We start from the raw sequence: 12866 nt of genomic DNA, 5'->3' as shown, positions 1-12866 counted from the left end.
AAAGTTACAGGATATGGTACAATAAGGTGCAGGATAAGGTACAGGATATGAAGCTATTACGATCTGTTGTGATTTGATCTGATGCCTAACTCCACCCACTACCCACGTCATGTAGAGCTCAGGTTTAAACCAAATATTTTCTGTGTATTGGCTGATTGGTGTGGCCACACTACTACTGTAATACAGTAGGCTAAATAAGGCCTCTCTCAGAGGGCCAGCAGCAGAGCTAAGGCCTTGTCTCTCACAGCCCAGGGAGCCTAGGGCAGTATGGGTCAGTACAGGTCATCCTGTCAGCCAGCAGAGACTGATGGAGGGACTAATCCCACTGCTGTCATGAAGATGGATCAGATGAAAACACAAAACACTGTGGGCTCAGACTGACAGAGGCAGGTTTCAAAAGAAGACTTGAGTGACTGACAACACATGCATGCAAGCAACCACGCACGCACGAAACACACACATACCCACACAATAAATCGGCATCAAGGGAATAGGAATTATGGGAATTAGGGTTGAACCGTATTAGTTGGTTGATTTGATTAAATCAAATGGTACAGATTTGCAATCTATAAACAGTAGCTAAAACCAATAGCTATACCTACTCATTACACACACACACACACACACACACACACACACACACACACACACACACACACACACACACACAGATACACACAAACACACACACACACACACACATGGACCATGACACACAGATGGCCCCCCGGTCAGACCACAAGTGCCGTCTAACCCCTGCACCCTGCGGTGAGCTAGAACCCAGATTGCCAGTAAAAACGAGAGGATGCTTCATAGCTCAACTATTTGCTGGGTAAATGGAATGGGGTTGTGTGTGACCTCAAACACTTCACACTCTCGCTGAGGGAGGCTGTGTGTGTGCGTGTGTGTGCATGTGTGTGTGACCTCAAACACTTCACACTCTCGCTGAGGCAGGCTGTGTGTGTGTGTTTGTGTTTGTGTATGTGTGTGTGTGTGTGTGTGTGTGTGTGTGTGTGTGTGTGTGTGTGTGTGTGTGTGTGTGTGTGTGTGTGTGTGTGTGTGTGTGTGTGTGTGTGTGTGTGTGTGTGAGAGAGAGAGAGAGAGAGAGAGAGACAGACGGTGGAGGTGAGGTCCGCTGAGAGAGCTCGGGAGTAGTATGAGGACATGGAGAGGAGGAACAGAGTCTCATCTTAAAACTATGAACACGTCAGGTTTCCTCAGAAACATTCAGTTCTCTTCTATGGAAGTGTGGTTGTGTAAAGTTAGTGGGTAATGGAGAAAGTGAAATTGTATCTGCAATATGGTAGTTTGAGGTAAAAAATAATAATTTAAAAACAGAACAACAACGTAGAAATGTATTTTAAATACAATGACTCAGAACATTATTGTACAATACCATAACCAAGGGCTTTGAGTGGTATATAGATCTGGTTTTACGGATATTTCATTTGACTCTATTGTAAACAGACATATATTTTTGGTGATTCATTTTCTTTCACCCCTCAGAAAATATTACGCAAATAAAACCAGCTGACACAAGTCTCACAGTTCAGTGCATGTCACGGTTCAAAACAAAAAAGGTAAAATATTGCACAGTAAAACCACAATCAATCAGATATATTGAAAAAAAGTTGTCAAAAATAAACATTTTCCAAGATAATACATAAATGAACTATGAATTATCAATAACGGATCATTTCAAATCTAAAACTCTGCTCTGAAATCCCGTATTTCATCTCACCTACAGTAAAGTGTGCTCAAGAGGTGTGAGAGTCGTTAGCTACCAAATCCAACCGACTTATCACACAAAAGCTAAGTGGAATCCTGCCAGGCCGTTTAGGCTCAATAGCTCAAGACTAAACACAGATACACTTTAGCTTATGCGGAGAGACAAAAATGTAGATTGGAGAAGACAGACTGGGATCAGGGGTGTAGAGTGAAGGGGGTGGAGGTCAACTTTCCTCCAAAGAGTGTCGGGCTAAATTGTGTGTCAAAAAACCGCTAAGGAGTAGAATAATCCGCCTGCTGGACCCTTACTCCCATGTGGGTGTTCGCGTTTATATTTTACAGACAATGTCCCTTTAAAAGTGCGGCGCGTCTGGAAAGCCCATTAGATGTGCATATAACATTTCCCCTGTGATTAATAGTTGATGAGGCAGAGTTGGTGGGGTTGGTCGCAGGGTACCCACACCAGGGCTCCTCCTCTGCAGGCTCGCGTTACACTCCATAAACTTGCCACTCTTTCCCACCTCTGCGTTTAAAAAGGGAGGAGGGACCACTTGTCAGGAATATTTTAGAACTGTGAAAGCAGCCAGCCCGGTCAGGAGAGTGTGTGTCTGTGTGTGTGTGAGTGTGTCTGTGTGGACACAGGGGTTAGCCGAACACTTCTCTAGCAGCACAGCCAGTCAGATCACTTGTCCACTTGCCGGTCAGGTTATGTGTGTGTGAGGTGCTGCTCTCTACAACGTTACACATGCAAGACGGAGAGAGAGAGACCAACTTAACCAGAGGAAGGTTTTCCATCCTTACACATTGGACTGAGGAGAGTCAACAAGACACGGTCAGTGACAGAAAGACAGACAGACAAAGAGAGAGAGTAACTTCTTCCAGAGTTGGATGTGCTGGGGAGATGATGTGCTTCTAAAATCAAAAAGCTGAAGTGGATATTACCCTATATTGACAGAACCAGAGAACACTCTGAAGGGACTTTCAGCTCTCAGCAAGGACTTCACTCCAGAAGTGTGTGAGGTTGACTAAGTGTGTGTGTGTAAGGGAGTGTTTATTGTGTTTATCGCCATGGATCAGACAACCAGCAGCTGCATGCGGAGCGCCCACCCCGGCAGCCCCATCTGGGGGTGCGTGAGGAACCCTCACCCCGGAGCGGGGCTCCAGTCGCCCTACCAGCAGGCCCCTTTCTCCCTGCACCAGAAGCCTGAGTACCTTTCCTATACAGACTTCTCCACCTCCTGCCTGGTGCCCGCATCCCACACCGCCTACCCCCGCGACGACAGACTTTACCAAGAGCCCCATGCAGGCTTCCAGAGGGCCGACTGGCAGTTCCCCCCCTGTGAGACGCGGGGCCGGGGGCAGGAGGCCTGTCGGGTGACGCCCGTGGCGGTGGTTGCTGGAGGAGTTGTGGGGGGCGTAGGGGGGGAGATGGACAGCACAGGTGGGGAGAGGCTGCCAGGGGCAGTGCCCAGGTGTCTGAAGGGGGAGTACTCGCCACAAGGCATGGCATCGGCCGACACAGAGAAGAAGAGCTCCAAGAGGAAGAGGGACGTAATAGGTGAGTCAATGATACGTCGTGGCGGGATCAGTTGGGGTGTGCTGCCGGTAAATACCATGACTGAAAAGATGTGGGGAAAGACATGGGTGACCACTTCAGCGGGCCTACATAGCGTGCAAATTCAAGTCAAATGCCATGCAGAGACAGAAGTTAAAACATGACTCCCAGAGTTGACATTCATTTCGACAAACCCCTTTCCCTCATGAGTACACGAGACAGATGTGTTATTCTGCAGGGAGACTCTCACCAGACTACTTTACCAGTGGACCATGATACAGTATCACATTCACCAATGCCCCATGTCATTGCCGAACAATGGGACAGAATCTCTGTGTCTGTTTCCTCACCAAAAGGCAGTCAACCTAGAGCCTCAACAGATAGGTATGCAAAAGGTGACGATACTTGGTGCTCAAGACACTCCGAGTGGACCAGTTGCATCCTCTCATTGTTTGAGGGCTCCTACAGCGTTGAAATGACTAACGCAACGTCTACTGTAACTCTTTGTTGAATCCGTGTATCATTTGTATCATTGAGACATGACGGCTTTCAGGATACTGCGGGTATAAATCAAATGAGATGTTTGTCAGCAGAATAAGCTTGGCGTATCTCATATTCTTATGATGTATAGTATCACGGTCCATGCTAGCAGATATATTGTTAGATGTCTTTATAAGTACTACTATTAATAGTATTAGAAGCTCCTTGAACTATTCAATTTAATATCAACACCAACAGGCAGGCAACTGTTTATTCCTCGCAATTCCCCATTGATTATTGATGTACTTGTTACCGTAAATAATGATATAACAACAAAAGACCAACGGATATTTCTTAAGTTTGGCTAGTAGGGTAAGACACTTAAGGAACTATGTTTAAATATCATGGGGATATTATACCGGTCGCCAGAGTACTGTTTCTGATGCAACACAAATGCAAGTGAAAGAGTTCACTGGGAAAAAAACATGTATTTATGATTCAGTTCAGGGCCATATTCAAATTCTCAGTTAAGAGTTTAGTCTTCTCACTTAAAAAAAACGTTGTAATTGTTCACTAATCTATTCCTCTTATCTTATTTAATTCAGTGACAGGAAATCAAACCACATTTCTAGTGCAGTAACTGATATCCATGAAGTGCTAATTCTTAAAAGTCACACACTTTTTAATGACCGGCCATTTTAGTTAATGGCACTGGGAACTGTTTATATTTATTTTCTAGCTATAGATATGTTATTGAAATATACTCCCAATTTCATGCTAGCTGAAAGAGAGGAAAAGTGAACCTCACTTTTGTCAGCACATCTGCTATAGGCATTCCCTTCAGCTTCCGGGCCATGCTATGGAGGACAAACTTTCGAACCTCTCTAGAATGGGGGACATTGTTTGAAGATAAATAAATGTCTTACCTCCTCGATCAGTATTCGCGTGTGCTACTGGCTATATGAGGATGGACAAAACTAAAAAAACAAAATAGTCACTTTAGAAAAATCACTTAGGGCTTGAAGATGTTATTCAATAAACGTGTCTAATGTGAGATCTCCTTCATAGCACAGCAGACACAGGCCTTAGGCACTTAATTGGAGAAATGTCGATTTTTTTTCTCCCCCTTTTCTTGTTACCTCACTCCAGTGAAAACATGCCAGACCACGTCTGGTAAAATCACTTGCCTTTGCAACCCCGCTTTTACATTCTTATCCATTGACATTTTCCTGTCATTAATTAAGGTGTAACAGAATCTCCCACTGAACACATGCAACATGGTTGACCACTGCGTCGGCCCAGTATTTCATAGATGACCATTCAAACCTGCATTGAATACTTTGACCTAGTATTGGGAAAATACCTGTATTAACCTTTTACTGGAGTGGTTAAATCAGTCTCATACAGAGTGGTTCTTGGTAGTCTTCAATCTACTTTGAAAGAAAAGTATACACCTCACACACATGTTTTTTTTTAAAGCAGACACCTGTACCATGTCAGATATAGAGTTGAAATGTATTTCATTTTGAGTTTGCATCCCAATATCACACTTTATATACTTCACAGAAGACTGAAATAGAGCAACATCGTTTGACCAGATTTTCAGCAGTTTATTTTTTTATTTTGATTAATGATGAAATTTGAAAAAATATGAATAACATTCCACCCATGAGGCAACTAGGTAATTTGACTGCAGGAAAGGGATCTATGGCATTGACACAATTGACACAATAAAAAAGTATATAATAGCTTGGTCTCATTGACTAGACATGACATAGTAAATGTAAATCCATGACACTCAAATTAGTATGATATGTCATGTTTGGTATGGTTACATAAGACATGAGGTTACGTAAGGTAAAAAAAACTAAAGGAGGGTGTTCGAATCTCATCATGGACAACTTTAGCATTTTAGCTCATTCGCAACATTGCAACTACTTTTACTTTTTAGCTACTTTGCACCTACTGTACATAGCATGTTAGACAACCCTTCCCCAAATGCTAACTCTAACCTTTACCCTTTTAGCTAACCCGTCCCCTAACCTTAACCCTTTAACCTAACACTCCTAACTTTAACCCTAAACCTAACCCTTAGCCTAGGTAACGTTAGCCAGCTGGCTAACATTAGCATTAGTCACCTAACCACCTAGTTAACATTAGCAACAACAAATTGGAAATTGTAAGATATCATACGGTTTGCAAATTCGTAACATATTGTACGAATTACAGTTCGTACCATATCCTGCAAATTGTAATGCATAGCATATCATAATAAATGGAGTGTCTTGGATTTACATACAGAATAAAACAAAATGCTCTGAGGCCAGGTTGTATACAAGCTCTAAGACACGGTGATGGATTCACCTTCATTCATACTTTCAACCGTTTCAAAAGGTTCAACCTCTACTGATGTGCAGATTATTACATGTTTTGAAGGAATGTCAGGCCTCTACAGGTTTTAATGCGTTTTATAAGCCATCGTGTAAGAACTAGTTTAGACAAGCTCTGTTTAATCTAAATCAAGCAAGGTAAGCTATAATGCGTCTGTATTTATCCAACTCCACTACAATAGTGCTGCAATTTGAATAGTGGACACTTAAATGCTTTTAATATTATACTTATCATAGCCAACCATTTAACTTTATTGAACCTTGTTATGCTAATACTGAAACATATATGAGACTGGTATGTCACTAATTGTATTTAGAACATCTATATAGTGCTGCTAAACATATGAACATTGCAGGGTGATTTTAATCCATTAGCCTGACCAACATCATTGTTAACTTATCAACTTTATAATAATAAAGTCTCTAAAACACTTGAATATACATATAACCACTCCGATATAAAACACATTTCAACACCATTTTTACTGTGAAGAAAACCATCTCGGAGATGTACACATGTGTTTATTATGTTCATAAACCTTGGCACACACTTTAATACACCAACTAATCACGTCATTAATTAAATAGTCCTTTTCATTTCTGTTTGAGTCTGAAAACCCACTTGTTTACAATGGGCTTAATTCAGTGTTAATTAAGACAAATTACTTTTGCACCATCTCCCAGAAATGCCAAATGCTGTTTGTGTTACAGAGTCCCGCTGGGTGCAGGAGTTGCTCCCCTCCAGTTTACGGTCTCTGGCTGTGCAGGGTATTTATTGGGGCCTGTTTAGTGAAGGCCAGTGTGTGTGCCCATTAAATCTGTCCTGCCAGGTGTTCAGCAAGCTAAACCTGCTCTCTACTCAGTTCCTCCTCAACAGGCCAGAGTAGAGCAGCGTACGTTGAACAAGTTTCCTTAATCTGGGTTTTAATCATGATAATACGGCATTCTCAACATGAGGCATTATAGACCACAGGTTGGTCTCTCTGAATGGGAGTCTTGGCTGCGGGAAGATGTTTTGGGTTGGTGGTACCCCTACTTCCCATGGCTATGCACAAGAAGGCAAAGACGCATGCAAACACACACATGCGAGCACACACTGAAGGACACGGACACATGTGCACGCACGCACACATGCACACACGCACACACGCACACGCAAACACACACACACGCACGCACGCACGCACGCACGCACGCACGCACGCACGCACGCACGCACGCACGCACACACACACACACACACACACACACACACACACACACACACACACACACACACAGAGAGAGAGTCTGGATCTGCCCAGTCACATCTGGACCAGGCGCTGCAGTTAATTTCACAGTCTGGCTCCACGCTCTGGCAAGTACAAAGCAGAACTTCTCACTTTGACAAATTATAACCATTTTCTCGAGATTACATCAGCAGCTAGTGTCGCTACCTATGCATAATTGTTAGCTAGAATCATTCCATTTAATATATAGTTGAGATTTTTAACAAGGTATTATTAAATGTCTTTCATGTACAGTATTCTCTATCCTAATATACTGTACATTTTACAATAGCCTTCATATTCCCTGTCGTACAAATGTATCATACAAACTGTATTAACCTATAATGAGACTAAATCAATAAACACAATCACACATATATGAATACCATGGTAATTACAGCACATGATTTCATAATTACTCTTTCCTATGCTCTGCTACACGGGTGAGAAGGCTTCCTATTTTCCAGAGGCTGGCGAGGTTGACAGCTTGTGTGTGAGTTACTGTGCCATGGCCCTCAGCCTCCTCTCCTCTGGCCCATGAGGGGAAGTCTTCCCATCTTCCCAGAGATGCACACGCTTGAGCCGGACAAATCCCCACCTTTGTTCTTTTGTTAGAGGGTTTAACGATGTTCCGCTGCATTCCTCTCTAACTCAAGCCCTCTGCCTCCTGGTTAGGTGGCCCCTGTTGCAGCGCAAAGTAGCGTTGACTTGACTGCGGCACTGGTGGTTAGATAGTGTAACTCAGTGAGTGGGACTTCAGGTCAGTGTGGTCAGGGAGGTCTCACATAGGGTGTTGGTCCGGTCGCTCTCTGAGTGTACGACTAGAGCCTTGAAAGACTTGTTGGTTGACCTCTTCTTTCCGAAACGGACCAATACCAGACAGACAAACCACTCAACTTGTGTCCAAATTCAGATCAAAACCAATATACACGCCAAGACATTGTAGGCCTAAGTGGTACTCCTTCAACACATAAATGCAGGTATAGGTGTAGGATCTTAATGTGATCTGTTGATGAGAACTTTCCTGCAAAGAAGGAAATGCAAACTTGTCGTGTATTTGAGTTTAAAAAAGGCTTCTAAAGTTTGAAATGTGCACTTTTAAATTTCAGACTTGATTTGCCCTAACAGAAAATGTATCAACCCCTACAAAAATGTCCATGAATTATAATCCACATAATAATTCACATTTCCTGTTGCTGAAGGATTCTTTTCCTGGTGTAGCAAACTGGCGTGCATGGAATTTTACAGAATTATATCTCAACACTATTGCATATCATAGCATAATCATGCAGTGCTAATGAAATAACAATTCTCTCCTCTTCTGATGTCCTCCAGATATTCAGGATTCCAACTTCAAGGTGGACTCTAACTGCAAAGCGAGGAAAGAGCGTACAGCGTTCACCAAAGAGCAGCTCCGGGAACTGGAGGCAGAGTTCACCCACCATAACTACCTGACCAGACTGCGTCGCTACGAGATTGCGGTCAACCTGGACCTCACAGAGAGACAGGTAATGAAGATCATCAAACTTGAGTAAAAAAATACTTTAAAGTACTCCTTAAGTAGTTTATTGTGGTATCTGCACTTTACTTTACTATTTATACTTTATACTTCACTACATTCCTGAAGAAAATAATGTACTTTTTACTCCATACATTTTCCCTGACACCCAAAAGTACCCATTACATTTTGAATGCTTAGCAGGACCGGAAAATGGTCAAATTCATGCACTTATCAAGAGAACATCCCTGGTCATCCCCACTGTCTCTGATCTGTCAGAATCACGAAACACACATGCTCCATTTGTAAATTATGTCTGAGTGTTGGAGTGTGTCCCTGGCTATGCATACATAAAAATAAAAATAAAAATAATAATAATAATAATGGTGCCATCTGGTTTGTTTAATTTAAAGATTTGTAAATGATTTATACTTTTACTTCTTCTTTTGAATCTTAGGTATATTTTTGCAATTACATTTACTTTTGATACTAAAACCAAATACTTTTAGACTTTTGCGCATGTTGTATTTTACTGTGCGACTTTCACTTTTACTTGAGTCATTTTCTATTAAGGCATCTTTACTTTTACTCAAGTATGACAATTGGGTACTTTTTCTACTGCTGGAATCAAGCACACAACACCCACACCAGAATACTTCTACACAATGACAGTATTTAGTGATCTATAAGCATACATTTTCCTAAGGAATAGAAAGAAGAGGTCTATGAAAAAGCAGATGTTTTCAGCTAATTGTCTGACAAATAAGAGAAGAGCCTGTTGATTGGATGAGAATATGCGATTTAAAGGGTAATATTTTTAACCACAAATTATTTTAAAAATTGACATATATTTAACAATGCTCTTGATATAGAGAGCTGGAACATAGTTGAGTCTCTGCAGCCTACAACTACTGGCTCAGGTCGTTTCTCGTTAATAGCACTCATCCTAATAGGTGACCAACCGGAGCGGGGGAATGTTTGAAGACTTCCTTTGTGATTGGGCAGCAGATCTTAGAACCTGGTGAGACAAGGCAAACATTTGTAAGGACTTGGCAGTCTCCTCTGTTCCTCTCCCCATTTCCAGCCCCTGTCCCCACTCCCCACTCCTCCTAACGAGCCCATAGTTTCTCAGTGACCGCACAGAGCCTGCTCTTAGATGAATTTCCCAGGCCTCTGGTGCTCAAGGCCAGCTAGGCCTACACTCCGGGTTCTGAGTCCCATTGCAACTTAGGCTCAACTTTTTGGTGATTTCCCCGCCCCCCCCCCCCCCCCGACACATCCTACACATCTTGGCAGACTGACGTTCCTTCAGTCACAAGTGGCAGACAGTATCAGATGAGGGGATAGTCTTCATAAAAATAGTGTGGGAAGAGATTAGTCTGTCCCAGTGTTGCCGTGGGGAATGCTGAGAGGGATGCGTGGAGGTCAGGCACTGCCCTCCCCTGAGTATGTGGGTCCAGTCGGCACAGGATAGCGACTGACTGGGTCCAAGGAAATGATGTCAGTGATATTGTAGAATGATCCAGAGATCCCATTAGCTACTGCAACCTACACATTGATGCTGTCTGATGACAACCTCTTATCTACAAAACAGAAACCTTTCAGGAAATGGGAAAAAAAGTGGCATATTTTCCCACTATTGAACTTACAATTATGAAACTTCCGAAGCTATTTTGAACACATTTTATTGGTCCTAGAGCCATGAAATGTACAGAGTACATTGAGGGGAGTTGCTGCTTTCAAGAAATCTAAACAAAAATTGAGTTACAAGATCTTCATCAGACAGAAACGATATGATACTGACTTAACTGTAATCCAAACCTAAATGCATACTTTACACTGAGACTGCACGCGTTTCACAAGCACCAAAAAAAAAACACCCACCTGACTGATGATCTGAACTGGTGTGGAAAGTTGTGGGATTATGCTTATTTATAATAAACATTAAGATATGAACATATGGAAACAATCTCACCCAGTATCCCAAACGTCCATATATATCACTAGGTAGAAAATGTAGTGACACTTCCTGTTTATGTCCTGTAGGTGAAGGTTTGGTTCCAGAACAGAAGGATGAAGTGGAAGAGAGTGAAAGGAGGACAGCCTGCTTCCCCTAACGACCTGGAGGCAGACGACATAGACTCTGCTGCCTCACCCAGCTCAGAGTGAACACAGAGAGGAGAGGAGGCCCTCAAACACCAACTGGACATTAATAGAGAACACAAGACATCCTATAATATCCCTGGAGAGTCAGCTACTGGAACAAAGCATTTCTAGAGACTTTGTACGCAGTCTGAACCCCAGTGTGTTTCCGATTGTAAATACTGTAGTGCTCTGTCTGCCAATGTCCAAAGTCATTTTTTGGAACTTCTCTGTCAAATGAGGACAATATTAGACCTAACTTCAAAGCGGTTGTAACATTTTCTGTATTCCCTACAATCTAACTCCTGGAGCATTGACTGCGGTGGAGTGTTGGATCAAACAAACGAAGGAATGGCTCAATCTGAGCGAGTTGCAGAGTTCATCACCCTTCCCAAGTGAGTCAGTGAGAGTCAGTGATGACATGCCAGGTCCGCGATTTGATTTTGTTTGAGGACATCTCCTCAGCTCTCGCATCGTAATCATGGCCCTCGACGCTTCACTACAAGCCACCTGCAGACACTCAAACCGTTTCAGCGTTGCCAAGCCTTAAGTGCCCCAAAATCTGATTGTAAGTTGTGTTGTCAGGTTTTTCCTAGAATTTACTCTTTTTTTTGTACTTTTCTTCTTCTTTTTTTACATTTGAATGATATTGATAAAACACAGGATGTTGCCATTTGAAATCTGCAAAAATTAATAAATCATTTTAAAAAATACATTGATCATTTCTTCCAAACCAGCCACGTGAGTTATGAAGTGACAGTGCATGGAGCTTCTTGGGTCCGACTATAAGGACATAGCCAATTCTTTGGCATTGACAGGTTACTTAGTCCATTTTCTATGACAACTGTCTGCAGACGTCTGTCTCAATCTCAACTGTCTTTTCTTTCTTTTCCTGTCTGTGTGCTTGCCTGTGAGTGTGTGAGAGAGAGAGAGAGCTGCACCTGCAATAACATCTGCAAATCTGCATACGCAAAGCAATAAACTTTGATTTGATTTGAGAGAGATGGACAGAGAGAGGAACAGCGAGAAAGAGAGAGAGAGAGAAATACAAAACCCTCTCATATAGAACTACACTCTTAGAAAAGAACTAAACTCTTAGAAAAAGCAACTTCTTGTTTTGAAAATGGCTTATGTGGCATGGATATAAGTCAGAAACATTTATTCTAGTGTCAAATTTTACAACAAAGTGAAAATAGGATCATTTTGGTCATAAAGTCAGTCTCGTCCAAAATGGAGATTTGCGAGATGATAGGAAAAATTGTATGTCGCAGAATGAAGGGTACCGTAAGAGTTTTCCATGGGTTGGGTTTATTTCAATCCTGCCCGCAGCTGGCAGCACCCAAGTAATCATTGATTTGGAGCGCAGCTGCACACGACCTGATCTTAATGCCCATGGACAATTTGGTTTAACATTTGATATCCCTATGGGGCTAATTAGGGACCATCAGTAAATTACACATTGTACATGGGACAATTTTTTTAAAGGTCAGTAGCTCCCAATGTCAGTTACATAAAAACCTCAAACCAACTATAAATTGTAGAAATTCATATACAAATATTGGAAAAAAATCTAATTATATGAAAATTATATGGCTAGCTCTTCCCACCTGCTAACACACACAAGACATACCCACATCAAACCAAACCCCAAAACCAACTCACGTTTGAATTCAGTCACGGGCGCTAGCATTTCTTAATAACCAAATCTAAATAAATTAGGAAGTGCAGTCACCCTTTAAAGAGATTATCCGGTACATTTGTAAACTTTTTAGCTAGGAGTTCTGAAAGTAGTTCTCCGAGCCAAA

The 12866-nt window shown here is 42.1% G+C and overlaps 1 protein-coding gene across 1 annotated transcript; it reads left to right on the top strand.

The window, feature by feature from the left end:
• Window positions 1-2240: 2240 nt before the first annotated feature.
• LOC115143882 (homeobox protein MOX-1-like) lies at window positions 2241-11774 on the top strand. Its single transcript, XM_029684318.2, has 3 exons — window positions 2241-3286; window positions 8757-8929; window positions 10966-11774. The coding sequence occupies exons 1-3, from the start codon at window positions 2797-2799 to the stop codon at window positions 11086-11088; spliced, it is 786 nt and encodes a 261-aa protein (XP_029540178.1). The 5' UTR covers window positions 2241-2796; the 3' UTR covers window positions 11089-11774.
• The last annotated feature ends 1092 nt before the right edge of the window (window positions 11775-12866 follow it).

The sequence above is a fragment of the Oncorhynchus nerka genome, linkage group LG16 (genome assembly GCF_034236695.1).
Source record: "Oncorhynchus nerka isolate Pitt River linkage group LG16, Oner_Uvic_2.0, whole genome shotgun sequence".
NCBI lineage: Eukaryota > Metazoa > Chordata > Actinopteri > Salmoniformes > Salmonidae > Oncorhynchus > Oncorhynchus nerka.
Note: the sequence above shows the minus strand (reverse complement) of the source record. Positions and strands in the feature narration are given on the sequence as shown.